This window comes from Microcebus murinus, chromosome 14 (genome assembly GCF_040939455.1).
Source record: "Microcebus murinus isolate Inina chromosome 14, M.murinus_Inina_mat1.0, whole genome shotgun sequence".
Classification (NCBI taxonomy): Eukaryota; Metazoa; Chordata; class Mammalia; order Primates; family Cheirogaleidae; genus Microcebus; species Microcebus murinus.
Window position 1 is genome coordinate 52,054,943 of NC_134117.1, and position 19,813 is coordinate 52,074,755.

Consider the following 19,813-nt stretch of genomic DNA (forward strand, 5'->3'; position numbering starts at 1 on the left):
ACGCGGAGCCCTGGGCCCTCGAGAGCCCATGAGATGGGTGCAGAATGAAGCAGTTCTTGGGGCCTCCCAGGAAACAAGGGGTTCCTCTGGGGGCCGTCCTGTTGTTCTGACACCTCCCTCCTCCCCATCCCCTTGGCTGGAGTTTCTGGAGTTCTCTCTGCCTCTCCGTGGCAGGATTTACAGATTTCTTCCCAGAGACCAGGGGTTCTGCACTTTTTTGTGTGTCAGGGACCTCTTTGGCCCACTGGAGAAGCCTGTGGACCCCTTCTCAGAACCAGATATTTAAATGCATAGAATGAAATACACAGGGTTACAAAAGAAACCAATTATATTGCAATACAGCTATTAAAATGTCATAAAACGAAATTTGTGACATAATTATCACATGCTTTCTTTATCAGTGCATTAAATCACAGGAGCCAGCAGCGAGTCCAATACTACTGTCCTTTTGAAGTAATGAGGAATATAAATGATATTTGAGATATTTGAAATAACTAATGTGATCTCCATTGGTGACAGAGTCACAGGTGCTGTTAACACTACTGCGATTTGTTGCCCACATTCAAAATGGAAGTGACATTTCAGTTGGATGCTAATTAAAGTCAAGGTGTGATTTTTTTTTTATTTCCCCCCCCTCTGTCTACAGTTTGAAGACTCTAAATTCCATCCATGAGGACTATCATTTCCAGCCTCTCTTCCTCTCCCTTCTCCCAGTCTTGTCCTGTGTCTGGTCTTCTGGCACCTTGTGTCCTTGTGGAGCCTAACACAGAGCCTGGAACACAGCAAGATCCTGGTTTCTGCCTTTTGAGGCGAAAATGGGCCTGGCAGGTCCCCTTTAAGCGCAGACTTGCTCAGCTGGTACCCGTGGCCAGGTGCTTCCTGAAGGAGACCCAGGTGCCAGAACGCGTCACAGGGCCTCCTGCTTCCCGGCACCTGCGTGGAGCTGGCCTCTTCCTGCAAGGAGGAAACAGGGCTCAGAGGGGACCTTCAGGCCCTGGTCGTGCCGGGCGAGAGGGCTCCTCTGCAGCCTGTTGAAGACGCTGCGTGGTTCTCAAAGCCTGGGTTTTTGGGCCCGGCCCGTGGGCTGCCGGCAGCATGCTCTCTCCCTCTTTGGCCCCAGAAGGGCATGGCCCTGTCCCCCCTGCCCCCTCTCCAGCCTGTTTAGCTGAAGCCGTCCTGCTTGACAGATGGGCCATTTGCTTCCTGCCTAGAGCTGAGTGGCCGGCTGCCTGCCGAAGGGCTATAATTAGCAGAGAGGAGGAGACCGGATGGCACGTTGGCATTGACAGACGATCTTATACCCAGATGGATAAATTGATGTCATCGGAGATGTAAATACCATTTGGAAATTTTGAAGTTCCTGGGAAGGCTGATGCCAGCCTCTCCCCGAGCCCAGCGCCCCTCGAACACTTGCGTGAGGAGCCCAGAGGGCCTGTGCTGGGTGGGCAGCAGCCTGGGGCTTGCCTGCCAGGCCGCTGGGAGCAGCTCCCCGGGCAGCCCGGGAGACACTGGGAAACGGGGCCTGGGAAGGCTCCGAGCACGGTGCTCGGGGAGTTGGGAGGCCCGGGCTTGCATTTGCTGTAGGAGCGTTTCCCATGCTGTGGTCTGGAGACGTGGTGAGGCCAACTAGGAGGAAACCAGCAGTGCTCCATTGCAGGAGCAAGTGAGATCAGAGCGAGGGGAGTTCTGTTTTCTGCTGGCGAGGCTGTCCTGCCACGCTGGGGAGCTTGTAAAAATAGGAGAAGGCACTGACTGCCTTCCTGGAGAGGGCTGGGGTCAGTGCTGCTCAGAATGGGGGCCAGGGACAGCTCTGGTGTTTGGGGGATAGTTTGCAAAGCGGAGTACTTTGACCTAGAAGCACAGCCTCAGGCAGGAAGGAGGCATGGGGACCAGCGGGGGAGGAGGGATGATGAGGGCGGAGATGTCAGGGCCCATGCCCCCATCCTGCCGGAGAATGACTTTTTTTTTTCCATAACAGAAAACATAGAACTCTCCAAAGTATATGGGGCCAATTCTGAATATGTTAAGATGTAATAGTGGTGTCGGTTCAGTGACTGGGGACAGTTACAGTTTTCAAGATAAAAGATAACACCCTCCCTCTGCCACCCTCAAGCATGATGAGTCCTTCAATACCTTATTCATTCTGTGCTTGGGCTTGAGAAGTTCAGTGTTCCATGGGATTCTTTTTTTTTTTGAGACAGAGTCTCACTTTGTTGCCCAGGCTAGAGTGAGTGCTGTGGCGTCAGCCTGGCTCACAGCAACCTCAAACTCCTGGGCTCAAGCAATCCTTCTGCCTCAGCCTCCCGAGTAGCTGGGACCACAGGCATGCACCACCATGCTCGGCTAATTTTTTGTATATATATTTTTAGCTGGTCAATTAATTTCTTTCTGTTTTTAGTAGAGACAGGGTCTCACTCAGGCTGGTTTTGAACTCCTGACCTCGAGCAATCCACCCGCCTCGGCCTCCCAGAATGCTAGGATTACAGGCGTGAGCCACCGCGCCCAGCCTGCGTGGGGTTCTCACTTAACCCATGTTCTTAGCTTCAAGGTGGCTGAGTCCATGGGTTCTCTGTCTCGTTTAGGGTTAGGGTTTAGTGTTGAGCAATTTCTTACAGGTGGAGTAATCCAGAGGGGGGAGGGATTTGGCTTTTTAGAGGCTACTTACTGTTATTCTCAGAGGAGTAACATGGGGCTTAGGCCAGCCTGGGACAATGGTTTCACCGTGTTCTGGCTTTTGGAGCATGGCTGACCAGACAGCCTCTGGGTAATCTTTCTCTATAAAGGTAGATTTTATTTTCTCTGGTTGCCATTTCTATGGTGGAAGGGGGTGTGTGTGTGCGTTTCCTGCCTTATATGGCCAATGTGTTAGTAAGTGGCAGGTGGCCGAGTCTGTCCCTGTCTCCAGCCCCTCCTGGCCCGTGTGCGTTGGAGAGGCATTCCTTCTGGACTGTGGGAATGGGTCTCAGTAATCCCAGGTGATCTTTTCAAACCCAGGGGAATGGCACTTAGCCTTGAAATAGGGCAGAGTGCTGGATCCAAGCGAGATGGTCTCCTGGTGATCCTCTGTTACCCAGTGTTTCTGTGTTAGCTCAGACGATTTGTTTGACTTTTGGCAACTCCACCACTAGTCAGAGCTTAGGAGGAAGCAGAGACTTCCCTTGCTCAGGACTGAGGACTCAGTCTTAGCCCTCTTTAGAAAGAGGCCAGAGGCCAAGGGGGGTGACTGTGAGGACGTGGTGATCAGTGAGGACCGTTAAGTTGATTTAAGGCTGGGTGGACCAGTAAGTAGCTGGAGGGGTGGCCTCCTTGGTGTCCTGGATGGCGACACTGGGCAGCTGTGCCCCTAGTACACATCTTGTCCGTACTGCCCCTCGCTCCCTTTCCTCGGACCTTAGATGACAGCACCGCGGCCGCTCTCCCACGCTGCCTTCAGCTCAGCGGAGAAGTCCAGTTATCTAGTGACTTGTCCCTGCCCTCTGAGCCCGGGGCCTGGGAAGCTGGAATCCCCGGGCAGGCAGGAGACTGGGCAGACAGTGACTCGAATCCATGGGGTCTGTTGCACAGCCCAGCCCGCGTTCACTCAGCAGACATCAATCATACTTCCCAGGGTCGGGACTACCCGGGTGGTGGGGGTGCCTGAAACAGTCAGAAAGTCCCTCCTGGCATGGAGCTTATGTTCTGGTGGGGAAGACAAACAATTAAAGAAATGATGTAGTATATTAAACACTGGTAAGTGCAAAGAAGGAAAAAAAAAAAAAACAAAACACAAAAAAACGAGGAAAGGGGATCAGGATTTTCAGAGGGAGGGACTTTCTGCTTGTACACAAGGTGGGCCTGAAAGGTGACTGTGGAGCAGGTGACTATTGAGCAAAGACGGGAAGTTAGGCTGGAGAGTGAGCCACGTGGATGTCAGGAGGAAGAGTGTTTCAGGCAGCGGGGACTGCCTGTGCAAAGGCCCTGGGGCGGGCAACCTGGGGTGGTTGGACCAGTGTAAGGAGCCTGGGAAGTTACTGCTGGGAGGTTGCAGTGTGTCCTGTGACACAGTGTTTATAGTGTTTCCACTGATAGAGAAGTTGGCAAAGAGGGAGTCTACTTAAAATTCCCCTCAAAATCCCTTCTGCTCCAACCTTTGGTCTTCCCCGCGGTTGTCCTGGCAGTAAGTCCCTTGTGTGTGGTGCTCTGTGAGACGTCTGTGCCCCTGACAGCGCCGGAGTTCCTCGGTGTGACTTGCCTGTGTGACACCCATCACAGCGGGCCCGTGCTTCCAGGTTTGCAGAGTTTCTGCCTTTGCTATCTCACTGGAGCCGTGGTGTCAGCAGGGCGGAGGCGAATGCCTTCATACCCCCTGCCAGTGGCATTTCCCCCAACCCACCAGCACTCTCCTCTAAAGTGGCACCTCCAAACAGGCTCTGTGTGAGCCCGCTAGGGCTGCCGTAGCATTGAGTGCCACAGACTCAGTGGCCTAAACCGCAGACATTTATTTTGTCATAGTTCTGGAGCTTAGAAGTCCAAGGTCAAGGTTTTGGCAGGGTTAGTTTCTCCAGAGTCCTGTCTGGCTTGTGGGTGGCTGTCTTCTCCCTCCATGGGTATCTGTGTCATAATCTCTTCTTCTTCTTATAAGGACAGCAGTCATATTGGACTAGGGCCACCTGCCATAATGATCTCATTTTTAACTTAATTACTTCTTTAAGGGCCCTGTCTCCAAATATAGTCACATGCTGAGGTGCTGAGGATTAGGACTTCAACAAAGGGATTTTGGGGGAACGTGATGCAGCCCATAACAGGGCGAGCTCCCCCCAACCCCCAGCAGGTGCCACAGCCCCCAGGTGAACTGTTCACAGGAAAATCAAGTGCCCACAGTCCTTCTCGCTCACTCCTTGCTTTCTTGCTGCAGCTGATTGGGGCCCTGGTGCTGTCCGTGGGGATCTATGCAGAGGTGGAGAGGCAGAAATACAAAACCCTCGAGAGTGCCTTTCTGGCCCCAGCCATCATCCTCATCCTCCTGGGGGTCGTCATGTTCATCGTGTCCTTCATTGGCGTGCTGGCTTCCCTGCGGGACAACCTGTGCCTTCTCCAAGTGGTGAGTGGGCCTGCCCGCCCCTCAGCCGGGAGGTGGGGACGGGTCCCAGGGACCCCAGGAGAGCTGGGAGACCGCGTCTGGGCCCTGGGCCGCTCAGTTCCTTTAGTCCTTGCCTCAAGCCAGCTCCCCTAGAGGGTTCCTTAGATCTGACTATGTGGGCCCAAGAGAGCCCAGGCCAGCTCCACTTCTGCATGTATGAGCGGATCTGAATCCTGTTCTTACAGTCTGTGTTCATCTGGACTCCCAGTTGCAAGTAGGAGAAACCACACTCAAATGAGAACAGGCAAAGGCAGACAGAGGAGGTGGTTGTGAGTCACGGGCTCATGAAACCAGCAAGCCTGCACTGGGTCCAGGGGTTTAGGCGGCACCACTGGGCAGGGTTGGGCTGTCTCTTTTGCCACCTCCAAGCTGGGGCTGCTCCCTTTGCAGCGAATACTGCCAGCCTCAGCCAACAGAGTCCTTATGGCTTTTATAGCTTGCAGGGCATCTTTCCTGCCAACTCTGGCCACAGTCCCAGGACTCTGGTGGGCCCGGCTTGGGTCAGGGGGTGGAGTCAACCCTACCTGCATCCCCTTATGTGGGGTGAGGGATGACCCCGCAGAGCTGCGGGTAGCAGATAGGCAGATCCATTCACCCTGCACTGATGTGTGTATCTGACCCCATTTTCTCCCGTTATATGGGAAGCTCCACAGGGGTCTGCTACCTGAGGCTGGAAGTTGCTGGAATCAGTTTGGACAAGGCTGTTTTCTAGTAAAGGCAGAGGTGGGCTGTGTATCCTCTAAGCTTCAGGATCCACCTCACCCCCTCTAGGGGCCCGGGGAGCCGCCTCTGAGGGGCTCTCTGGGGGATCTGGAAGCAATGCCCAGCCCCGCCCATCCAGCCAGGCCTGTCCCCTCTGGCTCAGCTGGAGTGACACCCAGCCCTCCTCATGGTGGAGGGAGGTGCATACTTTTCTACCTAGACCCTGCTGAGGACCCTGGGACAGATGTCAGTAACAATCTGGCTGGGACAGCTGAGTCACCCTTCCTGCCCTCTGGCTGCAGAGACGGGGTTTCCCCGGGTATGACCATCTATGTCCTGTGTTCTCACTGCGCTGGCAGGAGCCCCCACTGAGATGGCTCTGCTCACTGTGCTCGACCTTGGAGCAGATGACGCTTCCCCTGCACCCCACACACCTCCTCTGCCCCCCTCCAGAGGAAATCTCTGAATTCTGTTTTCCAGTTTATGTACATCCTCGGGATCTGCCTCATAATGGAGCTCATTGGTGGCGTGGTGGCCTTGATCTTCCGGAACCAGGTGGGTCTGTGAGTTTGTTTATCAGCCGTGTGTGCACTGAGCACCCACTCACTGCGTGAGCCTTGGGCTATGAACTGGGGGTGCGGCAGTGAGCAGAGAGCCGCATGGAGCCTCTATTCTGCTGGGGCGATGGGCATTGAACAAGCACGGCAGCAAACGGCAGTGTGAACCAGGGTGACGTGTGCGTGCCCGGGGTGCAGGTGGGAGGACAGTGTTGAAATAGTGGAAGGAGCTGGCCAGGTGAGGTCCAGGCAGAGGGAGCCGAGCAGAGGCGAGCTTGCCAGGTGTGCAGGAGCGTGGCTGAGGCGTGGGTGGTGAGGAGGAGGGTGGAAGGTGAAGTTGGAAGGGGACAGTCCCATAGGTCTTACAGTTTAAAAGCTTAGAATTTCGGGCATGGTGGCGCATGCCTGTAGTCCCAGCTACTCGGGAGGCTGAGGCAGGAGGATCGCTTGAGCCCAGGAGTTTGAGGTTGCTGTGAGCTAGGCTGACGCCACGGCACTCACTCTAGCCTGGACAACAAAGTGAGACTCTGTCTCAAAAAAAAAAAAAAAAAAAAAAAAAAAAAAGCTTAGAATTTTTCTAAAGGTGGTAGGAGTCTTTGGAGTTTTATGCGGGGAAGGGACATGATCCAGCTTACAGTTGACCCCGCCTGCTGTAGGGAGGGCAGACGTGGGGGACCAGCTGGAGGGTGCGGCGGTCACACTGGGAAGAGGGGACGATGGCTTGGCCCAAGTGGAGGCAGTGGGCTTGGGCCAAAAGGGCGGGATTCGGTGTATGTTTTGGAGGCAGCACCGATAGGACCCTATCGTCGTGCATTTAGGAGTGAGGGAGAGAGACAGGCAGAGAGGGCGATGCCGGGCGTCCTGGCCCTGGCAGGGTTTGCCGAGAAGGTTCTTGTGGCTCCTGGTCTCCAGCTCCTTCAAGGCAGGCCGTGTGCGCCTCATAGTAGCTCTGGGACCTTGGGCGGGTCACTTGGCCCCTCGGATCCCTAGGGGAGCATGGAGTTTGGGGTGAGAATCTGATGCGAGAATGCATGGGAAGGGGCTGGCATGGTTGTGGCACATAGTGGGTCCTCGTTGGCCGCTGTTGCTCAAGGTCCCGAAAGAAGCTAGTGGCGGAGCAGGCTGACTTCCAACCCGGGGCTCTGTCTTTCCTCCCTCAGTCTTCTTCCTTTGTCTTCACCCCTCTCCGCTGTTATAGGCGAGGCTTGAGAAGCAGCACATGTTGGCGGAGCCCTGTCCCTTCCTGGCCTCAGCCCTGCCTGCCCCAGACAGCTTGGTCCCTAGTGCTCTCGGGTAGTCGCTGCAGGGACGGTGCCTCAAGGCTGCGGTCGGATTATCTGTCTTGCCAGAAGTTGAGCCCAGGACGGCCATTGCTGTCCCACACCGTGGGTTGTGCAGAGCGCTCCAGTGACCCACCCAGCATCTGACCCCTGGGAAACTCTTCATGGGTGTGGCTGGGATCCCAGCCCAGGTGGGAGCAGGGACCACACCTGTCCTGCCCAGGCCTCCTGCGGTGGGACGTCACCACAGGCAGGTCGTGGACTCCAGGTGTCATTTTCCTGTCTTATGAGCCTGGGAGCTCAGGGCTGCTTCTCAGTCCAGCCTTGCTCCTGCTCCTCCCTTTTTTCTGTGGGCCAGACCCCTCCTCTGGGCTGGCAGGTCCAGGATCCTGGTGCATTTTTTGGCAGCCTCGAGGGGGGAGAGGTGTTTGTTCCATTTGCGGTGGGGCTGCTTCTCCGCGCCGCAGCTGCACGGCTCCCGCCGGCCTGTGGCTCTCCAGGCTGCCGGGCTGGTGCTTTCCTGGCTGGAGCCCAGGTCTAGCTCGTGGGCAGCAGCATCCAAGGCCTCAGTAAACAGCATTTCCTTAAGTGGGCAGCAGCTCTGGTTTCCCGTGCACTGCCACAAAGGCAGTCTGATTTGTCATTTCCTAGTGCCCCGTAGGTCGGCAGGGCCATGACATCCCTCCCGTCTCAAGTGAGGGAGCTGAGCCCAGATGAAGGCGCCTGTCTAGGCCTGAGGTTGGGGTGAGAGTGTCCAGTCATCCCCAAACCCTGAGGGTGCCACGGCCTGTGAAATGTGCTCCTGTCCCTGGGATGGTGTCCTCTCTGGAGGAGGGCTTGGTGTGCAGCCCAGAAAGGGCCGTCCCCAGCAGGACTCTGAGCTGTTAAGTGGTGCAGTGTTTGCATGTAACGCATGCACTTCCTCCCATGTACTTTAAATCATCTCTAGATTACTTATAATACCTAATGCAATTAAATGCTATGTAAATAGCTGTTACACTGTATTGTTCTTTACTTTGTATTACTTTTGGGTGTTGTACTGTTATTTTTTTTCCTGAATATTTTCAATCCGAGGTTGGTTGGATACGTAGTTGCAGAGCCCACAGATAGAACGGCCAGCTATGTAGTCCCCCTTCCCACCCGCAGCTAAGCCGTCAGTGGTCCGGAAGTGGAGAAAGTTCTTCACTGGGCCGGCCAGACTCCCACAACTGGCATGCCCTGCCCCACTGTGGACAGCCACTGGGGAGTAAGGACTAGAGCCCCAAATCCTGGGGACACTGTGACTCAAATCCTGTGACTCCTGGCTGGGTCCGAGGAGGGTCTGGCAGATGCTCCAAATGTCTCTTTGCCTTTTCTTTGCTCTCGGCTCCCTGGGTTCGCTTTGGTGCTTGGTTTACAGATTGGGCTCGTGTCAGGGCTGGAGCAGAGGCTGGGGTCTTGAGCCAATGAGGACGAGTCCCCGTTTTCTAGAGGGACTGGGGAGAGCCCCTAGAGGCCCAGGCACAAAGGAACGAAGGAAGCCCTAGGCCAAGCAGCCTTCCTCCAAGTTATGAGAACCGGGCTGGCACTGGGTCCAGCTGGGCTGCCAGCAGCAGGGCCTCCTGGTCTTGGGGCTCAGGAGCTGTTGTGAGGGCGCTGGAAGCCAGAAGACCTGCGGGACTGCAGGATAGCTCCATCCCAGAGTGGTGGGGGCCCTGGGCAGCTGGGGCCGCCCTTCCACACCTTTTCCTGCTCCTCTGGCCTCCCATGCCTGTCCCCTTCAATTCCTTGTTCATTTAAAAACACCCCAGGCACGTCTGCAGAGAGCAGTGATGTGGTGGCTTTGGAGATCTTTAAAACTAGATTTAAAAGAAAAAACTAGAAAGGACAGTTTTCCGTATCTGATGGTTTAAACAAGGGAGCTCAGAAAACCCTGTGGCCTTTGGTATTTCCTTACCACCCCCACCCCCCTCCGCCCCAATGTGCATGGCCTTAGGCAAGCCCCTGACCCTGGTGGCTCCCACAGCTAGCTCAGCCAAGGGTGGGCGCCATTCAACGCTGTGAGCTCATTCCTTTGCCCCACCCTAGGTGGCAGACTGGCCCGACCCTGGTGCCTGTTTGTTAGGCACCCCCAACCACACCCCAGCTGGCTGGTCCCTCCCTCTGTCACCCAGAGGGGCAGGCACTCTGGAAAGGCCTTGTGACCTGTAGGCCTCTGGGGAGGCTGGGCCTGGGGCCAGGTGGGTCCCTGCTCTGCTCAGACTGCATGGCTGGCAGGTGGCCACCCAGCCCTGCCCTGGGGCCCAGAGCAGGCCCGTGAAGGGCCACGGGCTGGTGAGTTGAGAGCTGCTCACAGATACCTGCATCTCCTCTCTCCACTTGGGGCTGACACCCAGTCTCCTGCAGTCCCCATGTCCCCAGAGCTGATGCCAGCAGCAGCAGAGGACTTTCCTTCCGGCTGCAGAGGTCAGTCTCCCTGCACCAGTCTCCTTCTGTACCTTGACTTTGAGTCTCACGCAGGCGGCGGCTGTTGCATTCTTTGCTTCTGTCCCCTGTTACTGGAGATAATTTGGGGAGATGATCCCTAAACTGGAGTCATCTTAGCACCTTAAAGTGTGTCAGGCTGGGAGGTTGACACCTGGTCCCAGTGCCTCTCTGCCCATGGCCAGCCGGGTGGCCTTGGACAAGTCACATTGCTCTCTGGGCCGCAGGGGGGGGCCTGGCCAGCGTCTGGCCTGCCTCGGCAGCCCCAGCACTCTTGCTTCAGAGGCCGCTTCCACTGCAGTAGGCTTTTTGGACAAGAGTCAGGGGCCTCAGTTTCCCATGGGAACTGCTAATCCCCCCTGGTGACAGGGTGGGTATGAAGTAGTCTGTAGGGTATAATAATACCAGGACCTGCCATGTGCCCAGAATCCTGTTAAGTACTTTATTAGTTTTAGTTTATTTAAATCTCACAACATCCCAGTGAGGCAGAGAGTATTTTCTTCCTGATTTTGCAGGTGAGGCAGTGGAGACTCAAGTTAAATGAAGCGCCCGAGGCCTGGGTGGCTGCAGAGACTGTCCTTGACTGGGAGGCCTGGCAGCCTCTCTCAGCCTAGTGTTTGATCCTCAGAGCTGGAAGGTACCTTGAAGACTGGCCTGCAGGGTTGGTTCAGAGAGGCCTGGAACCTGGGGTCCTGTTGTCCCAGTGTGCCCCGCAGCGCCGCCCCTGGGCGTTGTCTGGCTCTTCTGTCCTCACCGGAGCCGAGCCGGAGCGAGAATTCCCCCTTTGTCCCCAGTCTCTGCTGACACTCGACCTCCTGCTCTGAAAGCTCCAATTGTCACCCACACTCCCGCCCCCGCCGCTTCCCACTGTGGGGCCTTTTGTGCTCCTGAATCTCAGCACAACAGCCGGGCTGTTGATCCAGAAAGCCCAGCGTGACTGGGAGAGGGCGGCCTGCCAGTGCTTCCCCGGTGGGGTGGGGACCGTCCCACCCCCGCTGGGGGGGACCGCCGCGTCTGTGTGTGGGCCCAGCTCTGCAGTGGGAAGAGAGAGGCCCCTAAGAGAGGACCCACACGGAAGGTCAGGAGATGTGGATTCCGTCCTGGCGAGGCCCCTAACCAGCCTGCTCTATGACCCGGGCAAGGTGCCCCCGCCCCAGCCTCAGTTTCCTCATCTGAAAAACGGGTGGTTAGATGGTGGAAGAACGTGGAGAGGGGATCTGGAGGGCAAAGGGAAGATTCCGGCTCAGACCTGTCCCTGGGCCGTAGAGAGAGAGCACAGACAGGGAACCGAGTCACGGAGTCCCAGCTTGGGCGTGGCTGCTTCAGAGCTGTGGTGGCCCCCAGCAGGGGCCCGGCCTCCTGGGGCCGGGGCCCTGCGATCAGCGAGGGAAATGGAGTGAGTGGCTCCTGCTTGGAGTGGCAAAGGGGCTGCGGTGTCAGCGGGGCTCTGGAGGCGCGGGGAGAATGTGCGGTGGGGAGGTGGTGGGCGTTCAGGGTGGGGCGTGGAGGGGCGGGCGGGAGGGGCTCAGGCACGTGGCTTCTGGGAAACGTTGGGTTGGACTATGGGTGTGTGTGATGGTTCCTTTCCTTTGTGATTTCTCTTTCTCGGTAGACCATTGACTTTCTGAACGACAACATCCGGAGAGGGATTGAGAACTACTATGACGACCTGGACTTCAAGAACATCATGGACTTTGTTCAGAAGAAGGTGAGCCGGGCACTCTGGGCGAGAGATGTGCCTCCCGTGCCCTCCGCCCTCCATTTGGGCACCTGCCCAAGGAGGTGGGGTGAGGAGTCAGGTGACTTATCTGTTCCCAAAGCAGGTGGCCGGCCAAATGGGAGGCGAGGGTGGGCTGTGGATGGCTCACGGAGGATGGGGAATCTGGCCCAACCTTCTCAACCGGTCCTCCGCCCACGCAGCTGGCCCAGAATGTTGTCCTCTCCCTGCCTGTCCCTCTCCATTTATGTTGGCTCCCTGCCCCCTCAAAACACAACAAGGTCAGGTGTTGTGCCCCCTCCAGTGGGCAGGGCTCCTCCTTCCTTAAAGTGAGAGTGACCCCCACCCCAGTCCAAAGCCCCCTCTGCCAAGTCCCTTCTGTGACAGGGACCTCTCTCAAAGGGAGCTCAAGTCAAAGACAGCCCCAGTGGAGGGAAAGCTCTTCACTGACGCCTGTCCCTCCCACGTGGGGCGGGCACAGAACAAGACTCCTCCCTTTCCTCCATGGCCCTTCCTTGAACGTGATCATGGTTCCTTTTGGACCACAGACAACAAGTCTCTTGGTGCAATAATGACAATAGCAGTTGTAGGGCCACCACTGTCCTTGGTGGCTTTTCTATATCAGTCTCATCTGGTCCCGAGCCTCAGGTTCCTTTTCTGCATGAGGGAGATAATAAAAGTCCCTTCCTCTTGGCCTCATTGTGAGGGTCACCTTGACTTAATTCAGGAGAAGTGTCAGAACCGTGCCAGGCACAGGACGGGACCCCAGTGTCAGCTGCAGTGACCATCTTTACCTCCCTGGGTGAGGACACGCAGAGTTTGGGGGCCCACTCAGCAGGGACAGCACTTCCCGGGACACGACCTTGGGGGCTTCAGCTGGCCAGATCCCCTGTGCCAGCCCTCCGTGGGGACCAACGTCCCCACACTGCCAGGGCCACCCGCTGCGGCTGCTGCCTTGGCTCAGACCCTCTCTCTAGTCACAACAGGTGCAGGCTCTGGAAGGCCTTTTTCTGCCAGGGACGTGCCTGCCAGCTCCGGCTGGGAGACCCGAGTCCTGCTCCGGGTGGGGCGGGATGTTTTTGTTGGATCTTGCCCTTGGCTGGCTTGGGGATGTCGTTTCTCCCAGGGTGGGCGTAGGAGGTGACTAATGCTCGCTGGGCACCTGCACGGTGCCAGGCCCTGTGCTGAGAGCTTGGCCTCTCTGTGTAGTCGCTGCTCAGCTGTGCAAAGCTGCCACTGCTGTTCCTGCTTCGCAAGGATCTAAGGCCCAGAGAGGCCCATCAGCTTGCCTGAGGTCACATGGCTGGGAGTGGTCATGTGCAAATTTGAAATTCGGTCTGTTTGATCACAAAGCAAATGCCCATCGAACTGCACCACAAAAAGGCACTTCCAGGTCCCCAAACCTGATGGCCCAGGGCCTTCTACACTAGCACTGCCCTGGTTGATCCCTTGACTTCCCGTGGCTCCTGGAATGCCGCCCGGCTCCCTGCTCATGGGTGACAGGGCTGTGCTCCTCCACTCTTGCCCACCGTGTTCCAGACACGCCGACCTCTGTTTGTTCCATGTGGCCCTTGCGTCTGGCGGCTGTTCCCTGTTGTTCACGTTTCAGACGCAGTGTCCGCTCTTCAGGGCGCCCTTGCCTGTCTCCCAAAAGCTGCCCCTCCCCACCCCTTCCCCTGTTTCTCCGCATCTGGGGTGCTGGGGTGCACAGCACCAGCTCCCGACCCTCCATTCAGTGCTCACTGTCGCCCTCCACTGGGGGGCGCTGCTTTTCCTGCCGTGTCTCTCCAGGCCCAGGACAATGCCTGGCACAGGCCAGCCCCTCAGTCGGGCTGTGGGGGGGACGCAGCCAAGGGGAGCGCCCAGAGCCCAGACAGCGTGTGAGTGGCGTGCGCCCCCTTTGCCAAGGGATCATGGTCTCTGGTACCTTAAAGGCCATCTCCTCCGGCCTGGCACCTGTACCCGGGCCATGAAGATGAAGAAGGTGGAGTCTGGTTGTCAAGGAAGGACTTTTCCCTCCAGTCTAGTTACCACCCTGATGTCCCACCAAGAGGCAGCCCAGCCCTGGCTTTCATTCCTCTTGCTACCTTCTAGGCGGCCGTGGCACTCTTGGACAGCTCTGGCCTGGCAGCACACAGCTTCTCTCCCCACCAGGGTGACCCACGTATAAATTCCATCCAACTCTAATGCAACCAACTATGAATGGCAGGGTCCCCTCCTGCTGCCTGCCTGGGGCTGCGGGGATGGCGGCAGCTCCTCTTTCCTGCCTGCTTCCTTCCTCAGTTCAAGTGCTGTGGCGGGGAAGACTACCGCGACTGGAGCACAAACCAGTACCACGACTGCAGCGCCCCTGGCCCCCTGGCCTGCGGCGTGCCCTACACCTGCTGCATCCGGAACACGGTAGGCCCTGCCCTGGGGGCGGGGTGCACGGGGCCACTTGGCTGGTCAGACTCCTTTTTCCTCATCCCGCCTGAGTTGAAGCAGGGTGGTGTGGGTGGGTGGGGTGGGTGGGGGTAGGTGGGGTGTGGGGGTGGGGGTTGGTCAGAGCTTTCCTGAGCCTCAAGGGCTGCTGCCAGTGGGGATTCTGGGATGGGAGTGGAGAGGCCGTGTCTTTATTGTGTGTCATTTAACATCTATTGAGCACTTATCCTGTGCAAGCCTATTCCAGGTTCTTTGGTTGTATTAACTCATTTAGTCCTTACGCAACCCTGTGAAGGAGGTGCTGTTATTTTATCCACCTTACAGAAGAGGCATTGAGGCACCAAAAGGTTAGGTGTCGTGCCCAAGTTTGTTGGGGCTGGGGCGAAACGCAGGCAGCTGCTGCCCAGGCTGTGCTCGGGAGCACTGTGCAAGCTGGGCCAGGGCAGGAGGGAGCACTGTGCAAGCTAGGCGAGGGTGAGAGGGAGCACTGTGTAAGCTGGGCCAGGGCAGGAGGGAGCACTGTACAAGCTGGGCCAGGGCAGGAGGGAGCACTGTGCAAGCTGGGCCAGGGCAGGAGGGAGCACTGTGCAAGCTGGGCCAGGGCAGGAGGGAGCACTGTGCAAGCTGGGCCAGGGCAGGAGGGAGCACTGTGCAAGCTGGGCCAGGGCAGGAGGGAGCACTGTGCAAGCTGGGCCAGGGCAGGAGGGAGCACTGTGCAAGCTGGGCCAGGGCAGGAGGGAGCACTGTGCAAGCTGGGCCAGGGCAGGAGGGAGCACTGTGCAAGATGGGCCAGGACGAGAGGGAGCACTGTGCAAGCTGGGCCAGGGCAGGAGGGAGCACTGTGCAAGCCAGGTGAGGGTGAGAGGGAGCACTGTGCCAGCTGGGCCAGGACGAGAGGGAGCACTGTGCAAGCCAGGTGAGGGCAGGAGGGAGAGACTTTGGGGCCAGGTAGCTCAGCAGGGTCTGCGGAGCTGGAGGCCGAGCAGGGCCTGCACTTTGGGCGTCTCCAGTGGACTTTGGCCGTGAGATCCCAGTGATCATTGGCAACCGGGTGCTTGTTAAGATGCCTGGTGACGTAGATGCCTCCTCCTCTCCCCAGCACAGTCCTCTCGGCTCTGTCACCTCCTCAGTCACTGGGGATGGTGTCCTGTGCAGTCACTGCCTAAGCGAGAGGCTCTGTCAGTCCTTGTGTTTGACTGACGTGGCCAGAAACCGTTTCTGGATTGGGATGAGCTGGAGAGCTTTGCGATTACTCACGCCCCAAATAGTCATGGAAAGTTTCTCCTCTGACATCTCCGCCGTTCCGTGCCCACTGCCGGATTCTGCAAACCCAGCAGCTGCGGGCGGGGGCCTTGCGCATGGGTCGGGGAGCCAGCGCCAAGTGCGCTGGCCTAAAAGGGCTGGGCAGGGAGGGGAGCTGTGTTTGGAAATGTTGGCTCCGTTTTAGGGTAGCCCCTGGGCAGGGAGAGTGTGGGGGAGGAGCCGGGGTTTTAGGAGGGGCCCACGTGGGGTGATCAGGAACTTCCTCACCCAGGGCAGCTGCGCCAGAATGTCCAAGTCCAGATGTGGAAGCCCACCTTGTACTCATGCATGTCATTCAACAAATCTTAGTTGAGGACCTACTATGTGCCAGACACGTTTCTCGGTCCCGGGGCTATGGCGAGCACACAGAGAAGTCTCTGCCCACATGGAGATGACACTATAGTGGGGAAAACTGACCAAATAAGTAAGTGAAAGAGTATGTTAGAAGGTGATAAATGCTAAGGAGAAAGGTAAAGCAGGGCGTGGAGATTGCGATTTTGGATACTGAGAAGGTGGGTTCTGGAGGAAGTGGGGGAGTAAGCTGCAGGTGTCTGGGGAAGGGATGTTCCTGGCAGAGGGAACAGCAAGTGCAAAGGCCCTGAGGTGGGAGTTGCCTCGGGGTGTTTGAGAAACAGCACAGAGACCAGTGTGGCTGCAGCAGAGTGAGCCAGGGAGGATGGTAGGAGGTGGAGCCAAGGAGGTCATGGGTGCCCTGAAAGTCATGGGCAGGACCGTGGAGTGCCTTGGAGTGACGGGGCCCTCGGGGCTGCAGTGGTGCGGCGGATCTGACTTGGGTTTTACCAGGATCACCCTTAGTGCAGTGGAGGACACAGGTGGACACAGGGAGTCAGGTTAGGGGCTAACGTGCAGCTATGTGGGGTCACAGGCCAGCCTGTCCAGGAGGCTGACTCGGAGCTGCTGGCCAGCGAGCAGGAGCTGCCCTGGGGTCAGCACCCGTGGCAGGGACCCTGGAAGCAGGGTCGGGCAGGGGAGAAGTTGAGGGATGGTGAGATCTCCGTGCGGTTCACCTGGGGACCTCTGTCAAATCTACGAGATGGTCCTTCACAGTTGTCCCATTTGGGGTGAGGGGGCCAGGCCTTCATACCCCCATGCATCGCATGAGGGCAGTGCCCCACCCGGGAAGGGACGTGCTGGCTCTGCGTTGGGACGTCTTAGTCTGGATCTGATCCTCAGCTCTGTGCGGTAGGTGAGGGGAGGCACACACGAGTCACCCTGGTGAACTTTGCCGTACAGATTTCTTAACTGCCCAGGAGTCCCCTCTCTGCCAGACGGAGGAGGCTACTGCTGGCTGGTTCTGGGCCTGTGGCTGCCGTGGGGGGGCGGGTGCCCAGGGGTAGGGATACTCAGCAGCATCTTCTGCAGAGTGTTGATTCCGTGCTCAGACCAGGAGGGCTTCACCTTTGGATAGACCAGGGGTCCTCACACTTTTTAAACAGAGGGCCAGTTCATTGTCCCTCAGACCATTGGAGAGCCAGACTAGAATTAAAAAAAAAAAAAAAAAAAAAAAAAACTATGAACAAATTCCTATGCACACTGCACATATCTTATTTTGAAGTAAAAAGCAAACGGGCAAAAATACCCGCATGTGGCCCTCGGGCCATGGTTTGAGGACGCCTGGGACAGACCATGGCTGCATTGTCCTCCCACCCCTTGGGGAGGCGGGTCCCCCCGGGCCTGGGGAAGGGTCTGGGCTCTGGTGTCAGGGAGGCCTCTGCCAGTTGCATTCTGCCGGGAGACTTGGAGCCCCCGAGGCAGGCCTGTGGTGCCACCTCCTGGGCTGGCACAGTGCAGTTACTCTTGTCGCCTCCTGCACTAGGTAGTTCGCTTGCTTGTTAGGTTCACTGTGTGCTCTCTCTCTCTAGCATAAGTTCCATGAAGGCAGAGACTTCGTTCTGTTACTCTGTATTCCAAGCGACTAGAGCTGTGTGATTGGCACAATATAGGTGCTCAGTTAGTACTTGTTCGATGAATGAATGAATGAACGAGGCGGAAAGCCCCCACTCCCATCATGTGCTCGTGCACCTGCTCCCCAGGCCTAACCCTCTCCTGGGGCCGTGGTCACGGCCTGGAAGGAAGTCTAGGGCTACCTCCCATGCTGCTGACGGACGCCAAGCGGGCACTGGGCGTTGCTGGCTCTCCGGGGACCCAGGGGACCGTCTAGACCCAGGGAGCTTATTTTGCTCACACACCCAGCCCTGACATTTAGAATGTCCCGGATGACATCTGAGGCCCCACCTTCTCTCTCGGAGAGAGAGTAGACACCCTTCCCTGCCTTTCCAGGGGCCGGGATTGTGAACAAAGTCACTCCAGCCAGCCTTCCTGTGCTCTTCCATGTGCCTGGCTCTGGGACAAGCACTTTATGTGTGTATCTCATGTCCAAAACAGCCCCAGGAAGTGGGTTTGCTGATCATCGTGACCTATTTGTTTATTCGTCCATCTGTTCATTAACAAATGTGTACCGAGTGTCTCCGTGTGCCATCCCTGTGACCGGCTTGGGCTGGTCGCGGATCTCATTGGTGGCAGAGCAGGGTTTGGGCCCAGGAGATGTGCCAGGCTGGGTGCAGATGGAGAAGGAGACCGTGCAGGGCACAGGTGGTGATGGGAAGTGGCCCTGCCAGCCGGTGACTTGGAGCCTGCCTGGGGAAGGATTTGACTGGGTCTAAGGCCCGACCACAGCCTTCCCTGCGCCTGAATTAATCAGTAGCTGCGAGTCCCGGAGAGCAGCTCTCTTCCCAGGCTCCCTCCGCTGGGGGTGCAGTGGTCTGCGGGGGCAGGGAGGTGAGGCCCGGGCCACCTTGCTTCAGGTAAACCCCAGCTGACCAGGGGCCCAGCTGCGGTCTGGGGTTTTCCTCCACAAGAGCCAGCGGAGCCTCGATGTCTGAGGTGGCGCATAACTGTGTCAGCCAGATGGTGCTCTGGGGCGGCCACGCCCGGGAACCTGGCTACACAGTTCTCTCTGGGGTCCTGGTCCGCTGCTGGTGTCTCTCCTGCCTCAGAGCCCTGGAAGTAGCCCTCCCACGTGTCCTCACTGGCCTTTTCTTGGAGGGGGTGGGCAGGATGCAGACCAAAGCTAGACCACCTGGGTTGGAATCTCAGCTGCATCCATGCCAGACAGCACAACTCTCTGTGTCTCAGTTCTTTCATCTGTAAAATGGGTAGAGGCGTAGTGTCTTTTAGAGTAAGTGCCATTGTAAACCTTAGCTGTCACACATTTCTGTTTCAGACAGAGGTTGTCAACACCATGTGTGGCTACAAAACCATCGACAAGGAGGTAATGTCTTTGCAATGCCTTGCCCTAGAAACTTTGCTCTTCCCACCCCACCCCTAGGATGATCAGGGGGGTTTCTGGAGGAGGGGCTCCTGGCTGTGAAACAAAGCCAGGAATGTTGGAGTTTTCTGCCCCCTCCCAAGCACAGAAGGGCTCAGGGAACCAAGAATTACCCCAGGCTGGGAGGTGCTACCTGCCAGAGTTGCCGAGCACCCGCCGTGGGCTGGTCCATGTGAGGCACTGAGGCCCTTGCCGGGACCCCCAGCTCCGTTCACAGCAGCTTGCCTCTGCCCTGGGGCCACCAGTTTGCAGATGGCTCACGCTGGTTCCCTCTGCCTGGGACCTAGGAGTCCCTGGAGTTTAGCAAGCCCTCTGGGTGTCCCCCCGGGTCAGCTTCCTGGGCAACTCCCCGGACCAGGAGAGAGGCGGGGGTGGTGCTGGGAGGGGAGCTGACGGTAACAGTGACCTGAGATGCTTCAGAGCAGTGGTTTTCAGGGTGGAGTCCCCGGACCACAGCGACAGCATCCCCGGGGACTTGTTAGAAATGCACATTGGGGGACTTGTTAGAAATGCACAGTCTTGGGGCGGGTCATTCTGACACGTGCCAGAGTTTGAGAGCTACAGACCAGCAGTGGTTCTCAACCTGTGCGAACCAATAGCCATTTTTTATGACAAACGCTTGGAAATGCCCTACTTATTATCCCCAAATGAAATCCATAGACAATACGACCTACCTGCACTCCTGATTTCAAAAACAAGCAACATAGTGATCTCAGATGAAAGAAATAAAGCGGTTGACAGCTCTGTAACACATTGCAACACGTGGATGCTCAGGCAGCGGTTAAGCACAGCCGGAGACACGATGAAGGGGTCGGGTGTTTGCTCTGCCGTGCAGCGTCCTCCAGATGGGGGTGATGGAGGGGCAGCGGGTGCAGGGTTTGTGCTGGCAACTCGCCTACTGTG

The 19,813-nt window shown here is 57.3% G+C and overlaps 1 protein-coding gene across 2 annotated transcripts in view; it reads left to right on the forward strand.

The window, feature by feature from the left end:
- The window catches only part of TSPAN15 (tetraspanin 15), a 44,361-nt gene that overhangs the window by 22,655 nt on the left and 1,893 nt on the right, over window positions 1-19,813 (forward strand). For both annotated transcript variants that reach the window (XM_076010064.1, XM_012762650.3), the window contains exons 2-6: window positions 4,895-5,080; window positions 6,302-6,376; window positions 11,734-11,829; window positions 14,122-14,238; window positions 18,806-18,853. In XM_076010064.1, coding sequence (XP_075866179.1) covers window positions 4,895-5,080; window positions 6,302-6,376; window positions 11,734-11,829; window positions 14,122-14,238; window positions 18,806-18,853 — 522 coding nt within the window. The remainder of the gene's footprint in view (window positions 1-4,894; window positions 5,081-6,301; window positions 6,377-11,733; window positions 11,830-14,121; window positions 14,239-18,805; window positions 18,854-19,813) is intronic.